Source organism: Cajanus cajan, chromosome 8 (assembly GCF_000230855.2).
Source record: "Cajanus cajan strain Asha chromosome 8, NIPB_CcT2T_4, whole genome shotgun sequence".
Classification (NCBI taxonomy): domain Eukaryota; kingdom Viridiplantae; phylum Streptophyta; class Magnoliopsida; order Fabales; family Fabaceae; genus Cajanus; species Cajanus cajan.
In genome coordinates, this window is record NC_138524.1 from 54,575,617 (window position 1) to 54,600,416 (window position 24,800).

Below are 24,800 nucleotides of genomic sequence, written 5' to 3' on the forward strand. Positions count from 1 at the left end.
AAATATTTTCAAAGTTACATATCAAAATAAAAATAATATATATAAGTATAATAAAATCAAATACAAGTGTTAAGATATTATTTAATCAATGTAATTAATGTAATATTTTTATAAAAATTTAAATAAAAATAATACTTTCATTATATTAATTGTATGAATTATATATATTAAATTAAGATATTATTTAATTGATGTTACTATATAATATTTTAATAATATATAAATAAACTAGTGGTTTATTGTAAAATAATATTTATTATATTTAATATAATAATGTAATGCTCAAATAAGTATATTATATATATAATTTTTAAATAAATATATTTATATTAACAGACTATGATAAAATAAAATATAATTCTTATAAAATTATATTCATATATATATATATATATATATATATATATATTAATTTGTTATATATACATATATATAAGTATACATATATAATTTATTTTATAGTTTCTATTTTATTTATTATTTAATAAAATTAATTTAAAAATAATTAAATATTTTATAATTTTTCAATCCAATGAATCAATTACGACACTCTCTATCCCTCATGCATAATACTATAAAATATTTTTTTTGAAAAGAATATTATGCTAAATAATTCCAAATAAAGGTAATAGGTATCACATTACAACATAAATCACATTATAATTCAAATACAACATGTTATGATTATGCAATAAATTGACTTTCCTAACTATATACATGTGGTGCCAATAAAACACTTTATCCCTAATCAAAGGTTGGGTAGTCTAGGAGTACATGTTGGGTCAAGTCATCATAACACTCTCACTAGAAGGACATCCTATTAGGGTCTCATTGTGATAGTTGAGCTGCACAAGATACACCCCATGCACATAATGGGTGAGACTAGCGCTTCCCAAACCAAACTTTCTCCAAAGATTAATCCTCAAGCTTTTACACAAGGAGACCTTCCCTAACGGTATATTTTGCATCGTACCCATCATAGAAATACATAATGCACATGATGCATGTCACACAAACTCTGTACATGGTTATGCTAATCACATTCACAATACACATACATTGTTTCTTATCACATTAGTCACATCAATGCTAGGCCATCCACCCAAACTTTCACGCTGATAAGATATACTTAGGTTTTTTCACATGATCACTTACACATATCGTATATCATATATCTCACAATTTCATTGGTTCACATCAACATCACATGCATTCTCAATTTCCAACACTATGCATATAACTCTTATCTCAATCATTAGTTCATAAAAAAAATTATTAAATAATTGGTTCACACGCATAAAGTTATGCTAACGAATCAAAATGAAAACATGAATCACCAATGCATTCAAAATTTACAATGAGTACAGATTTATAGCAAAGATCAAATCTACACAATTAAAGCACATATACACACATGAAAATTAAGTCTAGAAACAAGGGGTGCACATGACGAGGCACACCTTGCAAATTAACACAGATATGAGTTCTATGATTTCTACAATTTTAATTCATTAAATGAGCATCTATAATTTAATTAATTCTCATTTTTAATCATGTAATCATAATTATTTCAATTCACTTTCCAATCAAGGGTTTACATACATCCTTAAGATTCCCCAGGAACCCATAGGCACTCACAAATTCACAATCACATCATTGTCACAACACAAGCATATATCACATACACATTTTATTTGAATCACACAACATTCACACATTGCAAATTCATACAAGGTTCTCATTTAATCCCTCACGAAGCACATACATAGAACTTAGGGATGGGGGCTAATCTCACTACCCATCAATTACTTTACACCCCGGAGTGAGGTTTTCACACCCCCTTACCTTGATGGATGGTAAAACCTTGGTATAACTTTCTAAGATCCCTTTTGTGACACCCTCTACCTTTGCATGCCATAACATATGAATAATATAAACTAAATAATTAACCTTGACGTAATAAATGAACTCAAAGTCATACAAATATAGATAATCACATTTTAACATAAACTAAACTTAGTAGAAAAACATTTGCAAAGGAATTAACATGAAACTACTTAAAGTAAATAACATGGATCAAATACTAGCTAGTCCTAACTGATCCCTGATGTCATGTATCCTATTAGAGCAAAAATCAATGTTGAGGTCTAGGCCTCAATACCATGTTGATGATCACCTACAGAAATCACATAGAAACAACACAAAAGGAAAGGAAGTGAGAAACATCTCACTTTGGCTCATGGTGCAAAAATGCAAACCGACTAGGCAAACGCAAACAACACATATAATAAGATATAACACGAACAATTACGCATCATCATATTTAACTCATTCATAGCATAGTAAGAAACAAAAGATAAGATTATAATGCATATGTAATGGACACAAACTACATGTTATCATACATGTGACGCCAATAAAAACATCACATATCACACTTGTGTATTGCCACTAGCAACACACTAGAGTAATCTAGGAGTACATGTCGAGTCACATCCTTTACGCACTCTCACTAGAAGAATATACTACTAGGATCTAGTCGGGATAGCTAAACCATGGAAGCTACATCCTATGCTCATGAGGGCAAGACTAGGACTTTGAAATTGAGTTATTCCTAATGTTGGCTCCTAAGCTTTTACACAAAAGACTTTTCCTGGTGGTGTATTTCATATCATACCCTTCGGAAAAATAGTTTTATGCACATGATGCATGTCAAACAAACTATGTGCATAATATTTCACATGATCACATTAATTCATTGTCAATTGATCCCATATTATAAAATCATCAATCATTCTCAATATAGAAATTAACAATTCAACTATATCAATTAAATATTAGCAATCAATGGCATAAGCGATCACATCACTGCAACTCATACATGGCTCACAAGCATATCAATAGCACATTCATATACTACATTTCCATACCTTAATCTTCTATGATATCCCATGGTCTGTAACACCCTATTTTTATAAAACATAATATAGGTATTTTATTAATAATTTTGATATTATATTTTTATTAATAAGAGTTGATTAATATTTATTTTATTATTATTTACTATATTTGTGATAATTAAATATTTTGAATTTAGTAACTATTGGTAATTATTTTATATGAATATATATATATATATATATATATATTGTAAGGTTTTATTATTAAAGGTTATATTATTTAATTATTTATAATAAGGGAAGGGAACTTATTTTTGATAACCATGATTCACATTTTTTACTAAAGGGTTAAAAGGGGGTTAAGTTTAAAATTAAAAAATAAAAAAAATAAAAAATTTGATCAATTTTACATTTTATGTTTTTTTTTCACAAATGCATTTGCGCTTTAGAGTTCAGAGAACCGGAAGGAAGAGGAAACCACCCCAGAGTTAATCATTTGTCCTTTTCTGGTCAACAAGGTAAAGGAGAGTGAGAAACCTCCCTCTGGGTGTGGAATGCATATTAGGTAATGGGATTGACCCTCAATCCTGTGTTTGTTGTATGTTCATATATGAGAAATTTTCTCCAATTGTGTGTTTCACTTTTTGTTCTTCTTGTATTTAATAATTGTATGAATTGCTTGAATGAACGATTAATTTCACTTTTAGAATTGTAATTGTATGATTTGAGATCTCTATGGGTTCCTATGGGAAATCTTAAGCGAATACATTAGGAGTTATATGAGAAGATCGTTGAAGATGTAATTGTATGAGTAAATTGTATTGTTTTTAATGTTTATTGCATGATTTAGAACACTTTCACTGATTGTATGAAAAGATGGATGATTGGATGTAAAAACGAAAATCGCAAATTGTAGAGTTTCTGATTGGAGAAAACACACTAAGGGCCATTTTTTACGCTAGGTGTCAAGGTAACAGAAAGCTAGTAATGTTATATGTGATCCTCAAGCTAAGCGTGAGCCTCAGGCTTAGCGTCGCCCACGCTGAGCATGAGATTCCACACTTAGCGTGGCTCAACTAGAGACTTAAAATTACTCTTTGGAAGCCTTGCATTGAGCGCCCAATCTAGGGCTGAGTGTCAGTTGTTCTATTATGCTTATTTCCTTCTTTGTTGATGAACTCTATTAGTGCAATGTAAATCTTGTGCTACTTCTCTCTTGTGATCTATGATATGCAATGATGTGAATTTCTTGAGTTACTCAATGTTATCCTTTAATGAATGTAATTGATGATTATATGATGTGAGATAAATTGATGGGGCGGGACAATATGATAATGTTATATGATAATGAGACATGATAATGTGGTATGAGAATGCATAGAGTATGGATTTACATGCATCATTTGCATATATGTTTTTGAGGGTACGATATGGAATATATTGACATGGAAGGCCCCCTTGTGTAAAAGCTTAGGGATTAGTCCTTGGGGATAGCTCAATTTGTAAGTGTCAATCTCGCCCATTGTATGCATGGGATGTATCTTGTCTGGCTTAGTTATCCCAAACAGACCCTAGTAGTACATACTTCTAGTGAGAGTGTGTAGAGGGTGTGACCTGACATGTACTCCTAGACTACTCTATGTGTGTTGCTAGCGACAATGCATTATGTGATGTTTTACTGGTGCCACATGCATTATAATATGTAGTTCGTGTCCATTACATGTGCATTTCAATATTATATGTTAATTGTTTTTATGTCATGGGTGAGTGTAGTGTGATATTGTTGTTAATATGTCTATGTTATGTACATATATCTGTCTTGTTTGTGTTTGACTACTCAGTGTACATTCCTACTCCGTGATCCAGAGTGAGATGTTTCTCAATCCCTTCTCTTTTATGTTGTTCTCCTTAGTTGTTATGCATGTGATCATCAACATAAGATTGAGGGTGTTGGTGATGAAGCTTAGGCTTCAATGTTGGGCTTTGCTCTGATAGGACATGTGACATCGGCGTAGATAGGTTTAAATTAGGATGTTGTTTATATTAATTTATTTTAAAAACCTTAGTTTATTTCTTTTATAAATTTCACTGAATATGTTACTTTGTTTAAGTTTACCAATGTGGTATTTTTTATCTGGACATGTTTGTGAAGGAATTATGTTATTTAGATTTTATTATTTATGTGTTATGGTGTATGGGGTAGAAGGTGTCACATGGTCCAATCACCTTAGCTAGAGTTATATATATATGTGTGTCTGTGTCTGTGTCTGTGTGTGTGCTACTAAGTTGATCCTAATTTTATTAGAAATCTAAAATAATTATTTCCAACTTCTATGATGACCTTAAGAGCTAATTATGTCATCTACTATTTTAAATAAATACAAAACTGTGACATTTCAGCCTAATTTGACAGTTTGACCTTTGCTCACTAATTTAATCATAACTTGAGTTATAATCCTCCTTTTTCAGGTGTTTTAACGGTATTTGAAGGTTAACATCCAAGACTACAACTTTCAAGAAAATCACAAAAAGCCAATCTTTCACTTAAGCGAGACAATCTTTCGCGTAGGCGACATTAGCTCACTCAAAGCAAGCATTGAGCAAGATCAACTCGCTTAGAGCGAGATGAAACTCAATGGAAGTGAGCACCACCTGAAACTCTCTATCAGGTCAATCCCACTACCTATCATACACTCTTACACCCAGAGCATGGTTTCTCACTCCCTCCTTACTTGGATACTCTAGAGTGATTTCCTTCTTACTCATATTCATCAAACTCTAAAGCACGTATGTGAAAATAGAGATGTAAAAGGGGTTTGATCAAAAAACTACTTTTTTAAAAATCCTAACTTCTATTTAACCCTCTAGTTAAAACATATTAATCATAGTTATCCCGAAAATCTATTCTCGTATTTAATAAAATATTATAATATCTTTTAATAAAATATCATATAATATATTACATAATTAAAGCAAATATTAAACAAATCCAATTAATAAATAAAATACAAAAATCATTAATAAAATATTTATATTATATTTTAAGAAAAATGGAATGTTACACTTTTCAATTGTCTTCAATTCTCCTTCTTCTCCAAATCTTGAGACACACAATCATATTTTTGTGAGATGAGACAAACCTAATTTTACTAACGTATTTAAAAGAAAATCCTAATCTTTACTCTCAGGCATAGCCCGTCGACAAAAGTCCAACTTAGCTAACCTCACAAATTTCAAATTTTAAAAAGATAAAAATCATTCATCTCTTATTGTGTCTCTTAGAATATATTATTCCTTAATTAATTAATTAGAAAATCTTTTAAAAGTTAAATACATAATTATCAAAACAAATAAATTAAAAATATATCTTTAAAAATAATAGATAAATAAACTATTATCTTAAAATATCTTTCAAAATATATTATTATCCTAATTAATTATTTAAAAAAATCTTATATATAAATACATAAGATAATATTTTTTCTATTTTATTTCAAATACATAAGATAATATCTATTCAAATATATAATTTCAAAATATTTATTTTTCTTATCTTAAAACATTTTTATCTATAAAACCTCTAAAATAACCAAAGTCATGATATCTAATCAAAATATGTTAAAACATAAAATATATTTATATCTTTAATAATTAATATAACAAATAATTTTACAAATCTTTCTTTAATTAAAAAAATACTCATAATTATTTAAAAAGTCTTTAATGTAATTATAAAACTTATTTAATTAATTAAAATATCTTTTTAATATTTTTAGAAAATCTAGGATGTCACAACTCTCCCCCCTTAAGAAATTGCATCCCTGAAATTTTACTCACAAAGGAAAAGAAATTGATAGAGGGAAACACATGACTACATGGGACAATAGCAAAAGCGTTTGGTACTCGATAAGCAACTTTGCTGACTCTTTTTTCAAATATAGGTATGACTCAATAAAACGTGGAGTAAGCTTGCACAATCATCTGCCAACCAATTCCAGTTCACAATCATCTGTCAACCAATTCTAGTTCAAGAGTTTTTGTTTTTCTCAAAAATGCACGATCTCTCATAGTAGACTCAACTATTTCCTCTTCATGTGGTATTCCTTATATCTTCTAAGAACAATCTCTCATCCTTTCTTAGTGTGGTTTAACCTTTTAACAATTTATTATACCTCTTCAAGTCCTAATACAAGGTTCTCTCTAGGTTCTAACTAGCCCAAGGTATTCCATGTTTCCACTAAGTACTCTGATTATCTTGGAATCTTAGAACGTCACTTATATATCATTTCAATAGCATCCTTCTATCTTGATCAAACTCTAAACTGAAACTTCCAACTTATACTTCTAAAAACATTACTACCAATCAATTAATTCATCTTACCTTAGAAAAAGGTACTTATTTATCATGATCACTAGCCTACCTAGCGATAATCCATACTTAGCTTCATACTTGTCTCTTTTCCTTAATCATCAACATAAACACTTCCAAAGATGACTCACAAAGCATAACAACTATTTTCTACAAATTCCTATATTTCTTCCTTAAGTTACCAAAACACGTAGACACCACAAACATCACAAGGTTTACTAGAATTAGGGAAACTGCAACAAGTATGGTATTTAACTTACACTAAGCTTATAGTAATGGTTCATACACCTAACTTCTCCCTTAAGGAATAATTCTAATCCACTTATAGAAAACTCTATCTCTCCCCAAAAGGTAACTAGACACGTCTCAAAAGGGATTCTTTAACTAAAGGGATCTCATTAAGCTAACTTATTTTCCCAAGTTTCAAGGAAAAGAGATCATGTATAATTGAAAACTTCTATTAAATAATTTTAACTTGGTTGATATAGTCATAACTCCACACTCTTACTTTCATCAAAGACAACACTTTATCAAAATAGACTAATAGGACATGGTTGAAAGATGACCAGTCAATATCAAGGATGATGTCTTGTTGATTAAGAGACAAATAGATTAAATCAACTATAGAATTTCAACAAGCACTTGCAAAAGAACATTAGAAATACAAACAAGACCACTAGTTGAAGGTGCATCAATCAAATAATAAATTAGGGGAAGACAATGTAATATTCTAAATTTTTTATATATCATTATAATATTTTTAATTTTATTATTATTATTATCTTATTCTTAAAAGAATTAAATCTCTAGTTGTAATATTTTAATTTTTTTAGTACAAAGTTTTAAATTTTAATATTTTAATATTTTCAATATTATATTTTAATATGATAAAAAAAAATGGTAAATTTCTAATGAAATAATATTAGAATACATATACATGATGTATTTGTGAGTATTAATTATACGTATTTTTTTCTTTTCTTTGTTTATTTAATTTCATAAAATAGATTAGACATATTACAATTTATATATGAAATGTACAAATATTGTAACTTGCTTCAGTGGTTTGCTTAATTATTATTTTAGTCTCCGGTCACATGCTCGAGTCCTACCATGGTTCTATAAAAATTGCATTGAATGAATGGATAAGTCACTGTATGTTATCTTGCTGCCATTATTAATAAAACTAAACCAACTAAACTTATCTTGTGAAAAGGGGAATACAAATCCATAACATTTTGAGTATTAAGGTAATGGGGAGGAGACTTTTATCTCTCTTAAATTTTTTTATTTCCTATATGGTGATATTTATTTTATGTTTGTCTATATTTAATTAGAGAAGTTTCTCTAACCTCATTTTACTTGCTTAGTCTGTGATACTTTTCACTCTAAATAGTCAAAAAGGTATTACCAATTTAAGTTGTTTCATTATTTTATGATATTTACAATTGTCATATAATTAGTTTAATATTCTTAAACACATCTCATTCCTATAAACTGTTATACTAAATTTAAATAATTAAAAATATTCTAAATCATTTAATTTAATTATTTTTATATTATTCTTAAGCTCATCTTATTATTATATCATCATTCTTTATAATTAAAGATAAATGTTAATGGCAATAAGAATGAAACTTTGAATTAATTTGTAGTTGGAGATTTGACATTGAGAATTTAAATGAGTAAAGAATTTAAGGTAAAATATCGTTGTGATAATTGAGATTATGATAATGCTCATTTATCATGAATAGTCACTACAAAAACAATTCAAATTTCACTATAAAAAGTATATATATATATATATATATATATATATAAATTATATACATAATTTTGTACATTTTATTTATTTAATTGTATTTATTAGATAATTGTTCTCACTTCTTTTTTTTTGTATTAAAATTAAATTAAAAATCTTGCAAAATAGATGGATTTACCAGCAATACCATATCCTTTCAATTCCATTATCACGACCGTTTTTTCATGTATGAGTTGTGGTATTGATGTAGCTACAAATTTCGTTACCTTTCAGGGCATAGGAGTATCATCATTTGTATTTTCACCAACCTAGCAAACTCTTGTTATTATAGATGGTCAAATAGTAGTTACTTTCTATTTACTCACAGCCAATCACGTTAACCCAATAGTAAATCTATACCAAACTGGGATGTAAACCTATTAGTATAAATGAGAAGGAAAAAAATTGTATTAAAATAAGACTTTTTCTTCATGATAGTTGTATATGGTTTCAATCACTTTGTGGATGAATATATAACTATGGTATAGTTTCTTTATGAATGAAAATATGATTATGGTGTGGTTTTTACCTAGTAAGGTTTTAACAATTTATATTATAGATAATATAAATTTTTTTATATAAAATTTTATTACAAATTTTGAAATGTTGTAATTGCTATATAGGTATGACTTGACGTGTAATTTATTCTATAATAGCTAGAAAAATCAGCACTACAAACAATTGAAAGTTTTTACAAGCTAATAGGGAACATGAAGAAATAAGTTGTACAAGAATCAAAGATAACAAAATAGGTTTTTTCATGAAACAACTATCTTGGATTAAAACATCAAATTTTAGAGGCTCAACATCACATGAAAAAGGATTTTCTAGCAGTTTGTAGTTGATTAACATAAAGTGTCATATATCGCTACTCGTACCTATGCTTGCAACACGAACAACACCACCCACAACCACTACTTCTTACATAAGAAGTATCAAAACAAGCAATCATAAGAATCAAGGAAAACAATCATATTACAACACACAACAAAACACAAATTAGAGTAGACATGAAAACACAATCATACACAAGTTTGGTTTGTATCAACCCGACTCTGATACCACTAAATGTAACACCCTCTATTTCTCATGCATAATACTATAAAATAAAATTTTCTAAAAAGAATATTATATTGAATAATTCCAAATAAAGGTAAAAGGTATCACACTTTCAAATTCAAAAACTAAATATCTAACTATTACAAAATTAAGGAAATGTGTTTAAAGAAATAAGTTATATTTCCTATAACATTCCAAAATCCCCAATAACACAAGTATCATAGCTTTCCCTTCCATCAACTAAATTCCCCCAAAAAGAAAGTCTCTTACAAAGACACATAGAAAGAAAACACAAGAAAAATAAGAGAGTGAGAACATTACACACTCTAGTTACTGGTGTAGAATAAGGTCAATTAGTCACACACAAACAAAAATACTTAAACAAAATATTAATGACGTTATTCGATCCAGATACAAATATAGAATGACAATCAAAACACTACTCCATAGTTCACATTTTAGCACATTACAACATAAACCACATTATAATTCAAATACATGTTATGATTATGTAATGACTAGCCTTTTTCTAACTATGCATATGGCACCTATAAAGCACTTTATCCCTGTCCAAAGGATGAATAGTCTAGAAGTACATGTCAGGTCAAGCTATCACAACACTCTCACTAGAAGGACATACTAATAGGGTCTCGTCAAGATAATTGAGTTGAGCACAATACGCCTCATGCACACAATGGGTGAGACTGGGGCTTCCAAAACAAAACTATTCCTAAGGACTAATCCCTAAACTTTTACACAAGGGGACCTTCCCTAGCAGTGTATTATGCATCATATTCATCACAAAAACACATGATGCACATGATGTATGTCATGCAAACTCTATACATTGTCATGTTAATCACATTTACAATACACATAAATTGTTTCTCATCATATTAGTCACATTAATGCTAGGCCATCCACCCAAACCACACTCCTAAGATATACTTAGGTTTATTCACATAATCACTTACACATATTGTAAATCACATATCTCTCAATTTCATAGGTTCACATCAACATCACATAGATTCTCAATTTTCAAATTATGCACATAATTCTTATCTCAATCATTAGTTCATAAAGATTATCAAATAATTGGTTCACATGCATAAAGTAATCCTAAGGAATCAAAACAAAATCATGAATCATCAATACTTTCAAAATTTACAATGAGTATAGATTTATAGAAAAGATCAAATATACACAACTCACATGCATATACACACATGAAAGTTAAGTCCAAAATCAAGGTGTGCCTGATCAGGCACACTCTACGAATTAACACAGAGATGAGTTCTATGAGTTTTACGATTTTAAATTGTTAAAGGGGTATTTATAATTTAAGTAATCCCCATTTTAATCATACAATTATAATTATTTCAATTCACTTCCCAATCAAGGGTTTAGATGCATCCTTAAGGTTCCTTCGGGAACCCATAGGCACTCACAGATTCACAATCACATCATTGTCACAACATAAGCATATATAACATACACATTTTATTTTAATTACAACATTCACACATTGCCAATTCATATAAGGTTCAGGTTTAATCACTCACCTATATGCACACATAGAACCTAGGGACTGAGGATCAATCATGCTACCCCATAGTTACCCTATAGTTACCTTAACACCCCTCTAATTTGACATCTCAGAAAGGGCTACCCATGGAAGATTCTGACTTATGAAAGATTCTGACCAACAAGAAATTGTGTGAAGTGTCACTATGTGAAATGTCGTGAAGTGGAGTCATTAAAAAGTCAAATATAAGGGTTGTTAAAATGGTATTAGAGCCATAACACATAATATATAATACCTCTTTTTCATATAATATAAGTATTTTATTAATAATTTTGATATTTTTATTTTATTAATAGGACTTTTAAATATTTATTTTAATTATGTAATATGTTTTAAAATATATTATATGATATTTTATTAAAAAAATAACATAAAATTTTATTAAAAAGGGAATGGATCTTCAGGATAATTGGGGTTAATATGTTTAACTAGAAGGTTAAAAGGAAACTACAATTTTTAAAAGAGGAGTTTTCTAACCAAACTCTTTTTATGTCTCTATTTTCATGTACGTGCTTTAGAGCTTGGAGAACAAAAGGAAGGAAATCACTCAAGAATCGTGCATCCATCATCTTAAGCTTATCCAGGTAAGGGGTGAAAAACCTTATTATAGGTGTAAATTTGTATATCGAGTAGTGGGATTGGCCCTAATCCTATATATGTTGTGTTCTTATGTACTAGGGGTTTTCCCTAATTGTAGATCAAAAAGAAGTCTAAAGAATCAAAAGACAATCTTGAATCTCTTAAGGTGTTATAATTTTTTATGATAAACAATTTTTTTAAACAGATTAAAGTTTTATAAAAACACCTTTTATGACAATAATAAGAAGTCACGAGTTTCTCTAAAAGAAACTATTTTAGACGAAACAGATGTTATATTTCATCTGTAAGACGAAGTGCACTAGACAAAGTGCAAGATTTGGATTAATACTATATTTATTTCTCGTTAAAGAGACGGATTATTCTTTAAGAAAAATTAGTACTTTATTCCTTAATGGATCAAATGAAAATCTTCCTCAATAAAAATGAAAGCTTTCAAAAAGAGAATGTCAAATTATTGTCAGGATAGAAAGAGAAAATCCCGAATATCACAGACAAGACACTAAAAAAGACTATTTTGCACCAGCCCCAACTGCTTTGTGTTAACACCACTCTACGACACTCAGAAAATAAAAGAAAAAAATGATAAGTAGTTGCTTAGATCAGATAAGGGATACATGTATCTCTAATCAACAACTAATGTTTGCATTAAACACATCAACGATAATCCTTATGATCAGTCAAAAAGACAAAGCAACACATGAAGAAACATGAACATTTAAATTTGAACGTTGCTGCAACGATTATCTTCTTTGAAGCTACTATATAAAGGTCAAGCCCTCAAACAATAAAGAATAGAAAATGCACAATGTGAATGAGGATGGGCATAATATGAATGATGAAGTAAGAAGAGTGTACAAGCAAAACAAAAGAAAGCATTAAAAATAAAAGGCATCATAACATACACATTTTCTTCTATTCAATTGGGTTTTACTTCAATCTTCAATTATGTGATTTCATCTATGTTAGGATATGATCAAAGCACCGTTAAAAACTTTTTATACCATTGGCCAAAAAATTAAATTGAACTATTTATTTTTACCATGTGTTACCTTTTTGGGTCACACATTGAATTTTCTTCTGTTTCATTAAAACTCAAGCTAACAAGAAAAACAAATTGTTAACCAACACCTCTAAGATTTAGAGAACAATTGGTCATGATGAGATGAAAAGATTCTAAGTTCAGTTAGTATGCATTAAACCCACATAACAAGGACTCTAACTTTGGTGTGAGTATGTCATATACACAAAAAGTTGTAGGAAGGCTAGATGACCTAAGCATCCCTAAAATATCGTGCCCCTCTAAAAAAAATAAAAATAAAAATAAATAAATAAATAAATAATTATGTAACAGAGGAAAGGTGCAAGCTATACAGAAATACAACACACCATTTAGTCCAAACCAATGAGGCCAAGACTTGACTATTTGACTGGGGTATCACTACAACACAAATCTGACGTAGTCTTTGACATGAGTGGCATTACTACTACTACACAAATCTGAGTCATTATTAACATAATTCGACACTCACCAAAATGAGTAAGTTCATATGCCGAGATACATACTGTCAAAGGTTTTGACATAAGAAACATAAATATTATTGATTACATGCATGCGTGAAACAGGTGATCAGGATTCTGTCATGGTAGACTTTAACGGTTGCCTTGATTTTGATCCAGACAGTTGACAATTACAGAGAACATTTGCATTACCAGCAAATCCATATATAATCAATCAAATGACCAAAGCATAGCAATAATCAGTGAAATAATAAAGGAAGGAATTACCCTCGCATTCCTGGGGAACTTTTTTCTTCATTGAGAGGCTTCAAGCACCTGATCTCCAGCATCAGCAAGCTCATTGTTAGAAGCATTCTCCGAAGTATCTATGCAATCATTGTTTTTAAATTGGTCCTTGGACAGGGTCTCAAACACACAGCAAGAATTCTTAAGCCCTTGGTGAGAAAATTGTTGATTACTGTTCAAGTCCTCATCTGGCAAGCACCCCATGAGAAAGTTCTCTAGGTTAGTTCCTTTGCTTTCAAATTGCATCTTAGCAGAAATAGGTGATTCCAGTTTGTCAGGATAATTCCGAGTCAACTCCAAAGGCCTATGAAAGAGCAAATGAGCCACAGTTCGATCAATGGGATTTGTCTTCGTTTCAACATCAGCAATCCCATTCCCAGTACATCTGTGATATGGTTCATACACGGAAAAGTTAGTGTCTCAGAAAGCAAATCATGATCATGATATTCAATAACCAGAAGGCCAATTGATTAGTGGGGACAGTACGATCGTCTTTAATATGGTTAACCAGGACAGACACCCCTATTAAAGTCATAATTATATAATCAGTTTTAAGACAAGTATACATCTCATTTCAACAAAATTAAAACCAGCAATTTACTTAGCCTAGTTCATGAGCCATTAAAGTCAAATATATATTCTATTAATCTTTTGGCTCCTGTGTCGTTCTTGCATCAAATCAAAGAGAAACTCCAAGATAAATAAATAATCTGCTATGGCACTAACAGCTGGAACCTGTCATTAAGGCACATAAATGCAACATTTTCCTGCTATGCCAAATCCCACCCTAGTTTCTCTATTTGAGACTTGGATCACATCAACCCAGCATTTCTTGCATGGGAGCAACAAGAAAAAATCCTCCTTGGTTGGATCCAAATGTGTCTCTCAAGTTTGGTCTCACTGTCACAGCAACTGTCTGTTATCATCGTTTTGACCAGCAATTTCAACCCACCACACCCCCAGGTCAAAATGTTTCTGTTTGATAGCCTGTTAGTCACTTACTTAGTTGTCAATCTATTAGTAATTGGAAAGTTTGTTTTTTCTGTTAGTAATTGTTGATATTTTTTAGCTAGTTGGGTGAGATAAAAAATAATCGTGGATTGCCAATAAAAAAGAGAAGAGGCGGAAAACGAGGGATATCTTGTCATTTGTTAGAGGATTGAGCCTTTGGGCATACCCAGGGCTAGTGTACAGCCAGACTGCATAGGCACCGAGGCTACAAAGCATAGTGGGATGTTAGGGACCAATTACAAGGTATGAGACTTGAGTCCTAGACTGGAAGTATGGGATTTCAGTGTGGGGTTAATAAGGCCTTAAGCTCTCCAACCACAACAACTAGCTTTTCTGGTGTGGTTCTCCCAAGGTTCTTATCAACTTCCTCAGCATGGCCTTCAGCATCTTATATTAACACTGGTCAAGGTCACCCCTACATGCCACAAGTCCACAACATCTGAATTCTCAGAAGATGCCACAGCACTTACCTCAACAATATTGTTCACCTCGGGCTTTTATTGCCAACTCAGGCAATGAAGCCAACCAAACATGATATTGTGCCTCTAGTGCCTCTTTTCACGTGATCCAGCAGCTAACCCCATTCAAGGGCCCAAATCAGATTTATGTTGGCGATGGTCAAGGTCTTTCAATTTGCAATTTTGATTCCACATATCTCCCTATTTTAACCCTATAATTTCCTTAGCACTTCATCATTTGTTACATATTTCTAATATCACAAAGAAAAGGAAACTGTATTCTTTTACAAACCTTATCTGATTTTATTTTCTCTCCTGGTTTTATGTCATCTTTTTCTCCATCAGTGACACACTAATATCTCTTTAAATGTATCGATTTTGTATCCTACCCTTTCCTGTGTAGCCATATGTCCATCTTCACAATATCATTTCTGCTACTCTCAATTTTTCTCGTGTTGTTTCTTTAGAGCTCAACAGTCACTACCACAGACAATGGAGGAACTTATAGTTGTATGATAAAACTTATCTTTGAGCTTGATAGGCATTTTTCAGTCATGAATAGTACCTTTCTCCATTTTAACCACTCAATTTGTATTGTGCATAGCATCATTTTTTCTCTTATTTTGTAATATTAGATCCCGAATACTTAAAACTTAATCAAGTGGAGTGATATCTTCAATTCTTTTGGATAGTTGAAGCAACAAGACCTGAACCAGATGAAGATACACCTATTCCTCTATTCATAGAACTCAGGTTACCCATAAAGTTTGGAGGCTCCAATTCTTTTGACCCTAGTTGAACCTGAAACTATTGTAAGAGGGCCCAAATGATAAATGAACCATTTTGACCATGTGAGACTGACATGTTCCTCTCTTCTTCATCTCCAATTATTTCCCGTTCAATAGCCTGAGCTAGTGACCTATACCTTCATCATGTGCGACCTTGTTTGAGGATTAAATGTCCTAACCTGTATGTAGATGTCGAGGTGTAACCACCCATGAAATATCAAAGATATTTCTCTTGTATTAACTGACTAACTTAGGATGGGGAGTTCAAATTCTGCAATGTTTTCATCAACACTTTCCAATGAAAATCCCATAGTTCCTCAAAGGCTCAAACAGATATCATAGCATCTCCCTCCATAACGATCAATTAAATCACACTTCAGCTTCAACTATGTAACATGGTCCTCACCTCTGCAGTTTTCCTCAACAAATTGAACCAATGAATCGTGTGACCATCCATACTTCAATGGGAAAGCTTCACCTTGATATCCTTTGAAGTGCCTTTAACCTCAAAATAGGTCTCCACTTGTAATCCAGTCCACAGGGTCATCATCACCATGAAACATCGACCTTCTTTGTGGCCATACAAAACTGATCCAAGTTAACACCACCACTCAAAAACATAAAACATCCACCTCCTAGGGAACTACATCCACCATGGAACCCTGAACTGAATCCTCCAGCGTAGCAACCATAGCTTTAAAGTTCCAACACCTCAACCTTATCTTCCATCTTAGGCACAATCGGCATGAGGAATTGAAACAACTGGTAAGTCAGACCCAATGAGAGGTACATAATATTAAAAAAATAAAAAATAAAAAAAAATAAATAAATAAAAAGTGTATATTGGTACCAAAATTTGAGCAAAAATGAAACTCAATACAGAAAGTCAGAAATATCTCTCATAAACCAGAGCTCATGGCTCCTCTAGTCCCCTCACAATAACAACTTTCTTTTCCCTTGGAACTACCTCAATCTTTCTCCACTCCACTCCTAAGAAACTTGACACCTCAGCATCATCTAATAATTTCCGCCCGCTCTCCCATCTTTCTGCCTCTGGAAGTAAACCATCCAAACCTTTGGTTTCACTGGACTTGAATCGAATAGTTGATTCTTTTCCTTTCCAGCCACATTATTTGACTCAGGCACAAAATCCAGTATCCCATCATATTTCCAATTACTTTCCTCAGATAAATTGTTCTTAAAATTCTGAATTTATCCACTAGAAATGAAGAAAGAATGATGCTTAACTTTCAAAAATAAGAGCTTGACCGATGAGATGAATGTAAATAAACAAGTCATGAAATTAAAGTAGCTATGCTTCTTAATAGTTTTCCAAACCTGTTTTGGCTACTTCTTTCTTCTCTTGCAACAACTTTATGTTCTTCTGTGCTACAGTTGTTTGCACTGCTTGTATCACTAGCATAATTCCTCTGCATTGCATTTTGTGCCAACCGGAACAAGCTATCCCTGATGCAGAGTCTTATTTTGACATCTAACTGTAGAAAAAGTTTGCATCAGGACTGTAGCTATGCTGCATTAATATAGAAGAAAAAAACTATACAACACAGCTTAAACCATTATGACTCAACCTCACCTTTGATATAATATCCTGAAGCATGTACAGCACAGTGTCTTCAACAAAATGATCATCAATTGCCGAGGAGATTGTATTAGAATCATCTTGCTCAGTTGGTGGATCTAGAGCTGGAAGAGTTCTTAAATCTTCAATCTCAGGATCTGCCCCATCACAAACTTGACTATGCATTTCTATGTCACATTTTTTATTCATAGATTTATTATTGCTAGGAATTTGATGGCCAAATTCTTGCTGTTGTTTCTGAATAGCAAGCATTGCCTGCATTTGCTGCCGCCTCCTCAACTTTTCAATTTTTTCCTGGGGAGTCATAATGAGAGGCTTGACTAAGTCCACAGGCTTGCTCACAGGATTCATTACACCAAGTGACGCTTCATACCCAGAAAGCAGATGCTGTTGCATAAGAACTCCTGACTGTGCCTGTGGTAGCATTGACATAGAACTGATAGACGGATATGTATTTGTAAGGCTCCCATACGCAGGAGATGTCACATATGTATTGGTTATGTCCTGGTATAGTGTTTCAGGTCCTTGAAGCTGGTTCTGTTGCCCAAGAATTGAAGAGGGAGAAGACTGTATGACAGAAGACACCAGCTGATTCTGAAATTTTCCAGATGTGGTTGATGAAGGAGACCAGCTACTATAAAACTCCTGCAATGTTTTTCCCTCTTGTTTACCTTGTGATTTTTTCCGAGCTTTGAACTGATTCTTTTGCCCAAAATCCTGAATAACAACTAAAAGATTAAACAGTTTGTTTACTTTGAGAAGGAAAAAAGATGACTTCCACAGGCAGCACATAGTCACGCTGAGGAAAGTAAGAAACCTATGAAAACATTGATAAACAAAAAACATTCACATAGGATAGAAAGACACAACAGATGTGTAGTTCTATAAAAAGAGCAGACAGAAAATAAACAATTCAAACCAAGAAACACATCCTCCATGTAAAAATCATTTGCTCCTAAAAATGCCAACAAACATATTCCAAATTTCCAAGTAACTTAGCAGTGAAGGAACACGTAACCAGTAACCACTAATCTCTGACCTCACAAAGCACAAAATAGATTGGACATAAAGCCTTATGCTGCCTACACATCTCTAAAATGTTCAACTGTGAGCATGAAACTAAAATAGGAGGTAGTAAAGTCCAAGTCATCAATAAAATATTTTCATTCATAAAATTCCTTGTTTGGAATATTAAATTTACCAATAGATATTTGCATTGTTTAAGAAGCTGCAAGGGTGGTAAAAGAAAGGTAACAAATGACTAACTTGTCTAGCTAAGCTAGTGGCAAAAATTTCACTAGTCTAGGGTGTTTATGATCAAGGATTACAAAGCAGTGGTGCAAGACCATTTGAAAAATGGGCACATGACTTCTAAATGCAAAACAAAAGCAAAATTACAGCATCACCCTCAAGACAATGAGCACCGCCATGTTCTTCAACAACAAAATCATTTGAAGTATCAAGTACAAACAAAAGGCACAGTTCAAATGTAATAACATTAAAGGATACAGTAGATACATCCATAGAACAAGTTTTCCCAAGAATAAAATGTCCAGAAGACCCAACATAAACTGAAGGCCTTCACTGTTGATGAAAAATGCATAGCATATCTGGGTACCTTCTGATAGGCCCCTTTAAGATAAGTAATAAAAGAAGAATAGAAAGGAAGGAGAGCAAGGCAAATAAAAGGAAAATGGGCCTCCAAGTCAGCACCTTCAGGGGGATGAGAGGGATGAATGACGGAAGACACAAAAATGAGTGGGAAGGGATGTGAAAGAAAGATAGAGTAACAGAAAGGGACACGTGGAGAAGAGTGAGTGGTAAGGAGACAATGTGTGGAATCTGTGGTAATCATGAGAATGAGTATTAGAGGAGAGAGGGGAGGTAGTCTTTTTTGGGCGATATTGGTTTGGGTGGTTACAAGAGCAAGGAGGTGGTCCTTCTCTGGAGTTAGCTTCCTTTTCTATTTCCAGGAATTCCATCGTAAGGAGCAGTGCTCCATTTTTCCTTTTTTATGAACTCTGCAGTATTTTATTATTCCATTAAAGAAAATTTCAGAATTCTTTTCTCTTTTCCTGAGTCCATTCCTATTACCTTCCCTTGAGCTTATCCATGAACTTGAGCATGAAGCACCATTGAGCCAGCAAGGTTCTGTTGATGTGAGTAAATGATTTACTTCCGCAGTTGAGTAAGGAAACAAGGCTCAGTGAGATGTAAGCACAGAAAGGACATGGAAAAAATGGACCGTGGAAATGAAAACAAAACCAACGGAAAGAATAAATAGAAGGAATTTCGTAAATTCCATTTTTTAGCTGTAATTTCAAATTACCGATTTCGAATTTTGAAGCTAATAATAATTAATCAAAACAGCTGAGAATTTTTAAGATCTTATTATATATATCCAGAGTATTTTTACTATTTTATTAGACTGGGGGGGGCTGCTCCATGCAGAGGTCAAGTAAGCCACAAGCCTCAATTAAGGCTTACAAATAACCTACCAACGAAGGACTGATAATAGGAATTGAACACCTTTAAACCTTCGTGTTGATGAAGTTTGATCCTACCAGTTGAGCAAACCCTCATCAGCTATTAGATACTAACCCGAACTCATGCATTCCATACATCCAATGCTTTATTCAAACAAAGCTAAAGATAACATTAAATAAGTCTGTAAATTAGATAATAGAAACACAATAACCAAAATCTTTTTCCCGCTAGTTGGGATCAGCAATATATATCAAACCAGGAAACAATTATCAAACACTACCATTATACTTTTCTAAAATAATTTGAGCTATACCTTAACAGTAAGTCCTTTTGCAGTTGGAACATTTTCAGAAGCTAAGGTTGAGGTCACAGGAGTGGTCCTCCCTACCATATCCTGATTAGTTTGTAGGGTAAGAAGTTGAATTAAGTAATTTCATTAGTCAACTAGATAAAATGTAATAAACAAGATAGTATTGAAGCAGGTTAAGACAACAAGATAATTTTTAAGGAAATAGTAGTTTATGTGCAACTTAAGCTGTGACTTAGGGATTGTAATTGAGGAGTTAGGGATTATCATTTATTAAAAAATTCAGAATTTTGGGTTTATTTGTTTGGGTCTTGGGGTATCGTATCCCAAGTTATAATATCTTTTACTTATATTAGGATTAGGACAAGGATTCCTTGAGGCTTAAGTTTGGGTTGCCTCACATGCTGAACTTTGAAGATTAAGAGTCTTTGAGTATCCCTTAAAAAACATGTAATTTATCTTATGATATCAGCTTATTATTGATATCAAAATATTGAAAATTTCAATTGAGTGGTTTTGAGTCTTTGTTTCCATTTTACATCACTGGTCATTCTCCAATATGGTAAGACATACCTGCTGCTCCTTTTCAGGAGGGATAACTCTATCTCTTGCATACCCTACATTGTATGTGTTTGCAGGAGCATTCTGAATATCATGATGAGATGAAGAATCACTGATCCTCTTAAATCTGGGGGAAAATGATTGATCATTCTGTTGAGCATATTCTGCTTTAATTTCCAAAGGCTCAGATCTGTTCCTTAAAGCACTTGCTGGGCTTGGTGCTTCCAAGAGTATTGGTACTGTACTGCTACTGACATCTTTGGAAGACCACAGCTCATCAGAATTCTCGAGACTTACATTGCCAAATATAGGGTCATCATTGCTGCAAGATCATCACTTGTGAGAATATTCAGTCAGACGTATACCATTGTAAACAATGAAAGCTCACAGAACTGAGTATAAGGACAGATGTAGTTCAATAAATATTTAGTGTTAAATAGGAACGTTAGCACTTATGTTCAATGGTATTCATCATGTATGCAATATAATTAATGCAAGGAACTATAAAATACCTATAAACAATATCAAAAGTTGGCAGCATGAAAATGCTCAATGAGTGAAGAACAGGAGATTTTCATAAATTTGACATCGTAACATCATCCTTTTTTCATGTTGTAAATGTTACCAACAAACTATAGTACATTTTTTCTAACTATCTTTATTGTTGGGTGAAATTAATGTGGAACTTGCTAAATATGTGGGTCCCAGTGCCTATTTAGTGGAACTTACTCCCTATATATTATTTCCAGAATTCCTCTTTTCATTTTTAATGTTACCTAGACACTCTTATTGCCACTACAACTGTGCATAGATGCAGACATGGCTCCATCTGAGTTTGAAAGAAACAGGGCTAAGAGCACTTATACTCAGATTGATCCATGAGAAAGCAGTTGTAACACAAGTTTTCAGAAAGAGAGGAGTTTTATCCATTATGATTACTGGTCAAGTTCAGAAAATATCTAATTAGAGTCAAGTTAACTATTACCTCCGAAAATGCATGTACCACATAAGAATAGTACAGATAATATACTTTACCTGAAAATTCGATCAAGGTCATCAAAGCTTCCGATGTTATCCCAGGCATAGTTGGCAAAATCACCTTGCTTCTCTTCGTCCTTTTCTATCTGTGTAGACTCTTCTGTCACAAATATAAATAATTAGAAGTGATAAACTATAACAACATACTATACATGTTTACTGTTTTTCATATAATGATGAACACAGAAGAAACCAAAAGACATACATCTTCACAAACAAGCAAACACACTGACATAAATGTTATCTAGTTTACTCATAATTCCACCAATAAGCAACCTCTTTGCTGAAATAAATTTGCTAATTTCACCTAAATTTTTAGATACTTCAGCACCCAGGGAACCCTGATCAGTTTTAGCTGCACTGGATAAAGATAAGTCGTTCCATGACTTTGTTCCAGATTCTGTGGGAGATTGTCCCTCAATGATATCAAGTTTGGAACTGCTTCCTTGCTTTCCTTGATGAATTTCAGCTTTAGCCTCTATTGTCTTCTGCTCAATCAGTTTAGTGACAGAATCTTCTTGATTCCATCCTTTCTTGTCACGAAGATCTTCACTTGCCTCTGGATAAGGCACAATATGATCATCAGTCTCGCCCTCCTCACCCCATACAATGTTAGCAAGCTGAAAACAATCCATTGTAAAACGTATAAGAAATATTGATGAGGCAAAACCCAACAAGAAAGATAAAAGACTTCAGATGCTACCGATAGAGAAATTCATAGACACAAGTAATGAAGTAAATACTATGGCAACTCTGTAAGAAAGCTTTCTGTCACTTCACTTTTTTGTAGCTGCAATGGCCATAGCAGTTTACAGAAGCCAAAGTCTTTTCTCTTTCCTTATAGCTCAGATTTGAACCTCTAAGACACAGCACAACAAATGAGACCAACCGTTGGTCAAAGTACCCAATATTTAATTTTCAACAACCATTGCATAAACATTGTATTTTATTACAAGAATTTCACAACAAAGCTAAAAAAAAATTGCAACAACACAAGACAACATTTTCACCTTAATTTCAATTTCGTATAATCATTCCATACTCAACTCTCAAACCACGAAAACACACCCCAAAGGAATGTTTCTAAAAATTATTATACAATAACAATAACCTAAGCACGTTTATTAAAAAAACCTAACAAACCAAAATACGTATATATCAAATATCAAATTAATTACCACAAACAATAGGAAAATTTGAAAAACTAACTAACCTCTTCGTCGTTCCAATCAAACATTTCTTACATGCGCAGCACAACGGTTAAAAAAGCGAAACGCGGAATCAAACACAAGAGAACGAATTATTTCACTCATCGCCGAGAAACCCCGAGAAGATTTCACAGAGAAAATCAGCACAAAAACGCGAGCATGAAACCAATCAGACGCAGGCGAAACGACGTCGCCGCGGAGGACTCGCTCATAACAGTGACGCAAAGCGGAGAAAGAGAAGAGAGTTTTGAAAGAGAAGAGGTTTCAAAGTTTTGGGTAAAACGGCGACGGAGGGAGTATTGAGTAGTGAGTAGTGAGAGAGAGAGCGCACGTGACGTCACGCGAGGGGTTCACGAGTGGAGGAGGAGTGAGGCGCAGGGTCGACACGTGTACGCGTGTGTATCTAAAGTAGTGGCTCTGAGAGAGTCTATCAAATGCTGCACCCTCATTGGTTACTTAATACTTTCTTCTCTCTCTCTAATCTCTATGGTTGTGTTTTGGGTTTGGATGTGTGGGCCCATTGGGCCAGTCCAATGTCCCATATCGTGGCTCAGCTAGCATTAGAGGTTGCTTTCGTTGGGCCCACAGGCTCGTGTTTATCAACTGCCTCATACTATTATTCAATGATTAAAACAAATATGAAACTAGATATTCATTAGTTAAATTAGATGATGTGTCTTTAAACCTCAAGCGTGTGGTTCAGCGGTAGGGGTTGATCTACGCTTAACCAAGGTCAGGGGTTCAAATCTTGCCTTGTGTATGCAGCTGCGTTAAATATATATATTTGAGACGAACAAAAAAAAAAAATCATGTATCTTTAATAGTTATATATAATTAAAATATTAAAAGATTATGTATAATTATTTAAAAAATATATTAAAAATATATATATTTGAGAGATATAATAATTTATTAAAAATTAGAGACTAAAAATAATTACATATTTCTAGTACTTTTTATAATAGATATATATTAATTTGGTAGCTTTTTGAAAAAGGAGAAGCCAAGAATGAGTGATGAGGTGAGGACAATGGAATGAGGAAATATCGATACATAAGATTATTTTATTTTTTTGTTTTGCGTTACGACAAATATGTGTTCTTCGACGGAAATGGTTTTTCGATTTTTTTTCTTATATTGTATCTTCTCACATCGTGTTTTTATTTTTTAAATTTAAGCGTCTTTATCAAGGAGTTTACTCAATTGAATAATGTGTGAATTA

At 32.5% G+C, this 24,800-nt stretch overlaps 1 protein-coding gene across 2 annotated transcripts; it reads right to left on the minus strand.

Moving 5' to 3' along the window:
- Positions 1 to 13,705: 13,705 nt before the first annotated feature.
- On the minus strand, positions 13,706 to 23,947 carry LOC109799146 (protein LNK2). Of its 2 annotated transcripts, none has more exons than XM_020359674.3 (8): positions 23,584 to 23,947; positions 22,678 to 22,990; positions 22,368 to 22,467; positions 21,345 to 21,654; positions 20,778 to 20,858; positions 17,972 to 18,694; positions 17,716 to 17,873; positions 13,706 to 14,505 (listed from the first exon to the last, which is right to left on the minus strand). In XM_020359674.3, the coding sequence occupies exons 1-8, from the start codon at positions 23,605 to 23,607 to the stop codon at positions 14,130 to 14,132; spliced, it is 2,085 nt and encodes a 694-aa protein (XP_020215263.1). In that variant the 5' UTR covers positions 23,608 to 23,947; the 3' UTR covers positions 13,706 to 14,129. The 2 variants fall into 2 exon arrangements, with proteins under 2 accessions (XP_020215263.1, XP_020215262.1); XM_020359673.3 differs by having other exon boundaries at positions 22,368 to 22,470; positions 23,584 to 23,946.
- Positions 23,948 to 24,800: the final 853 nt, after the last annotated feature.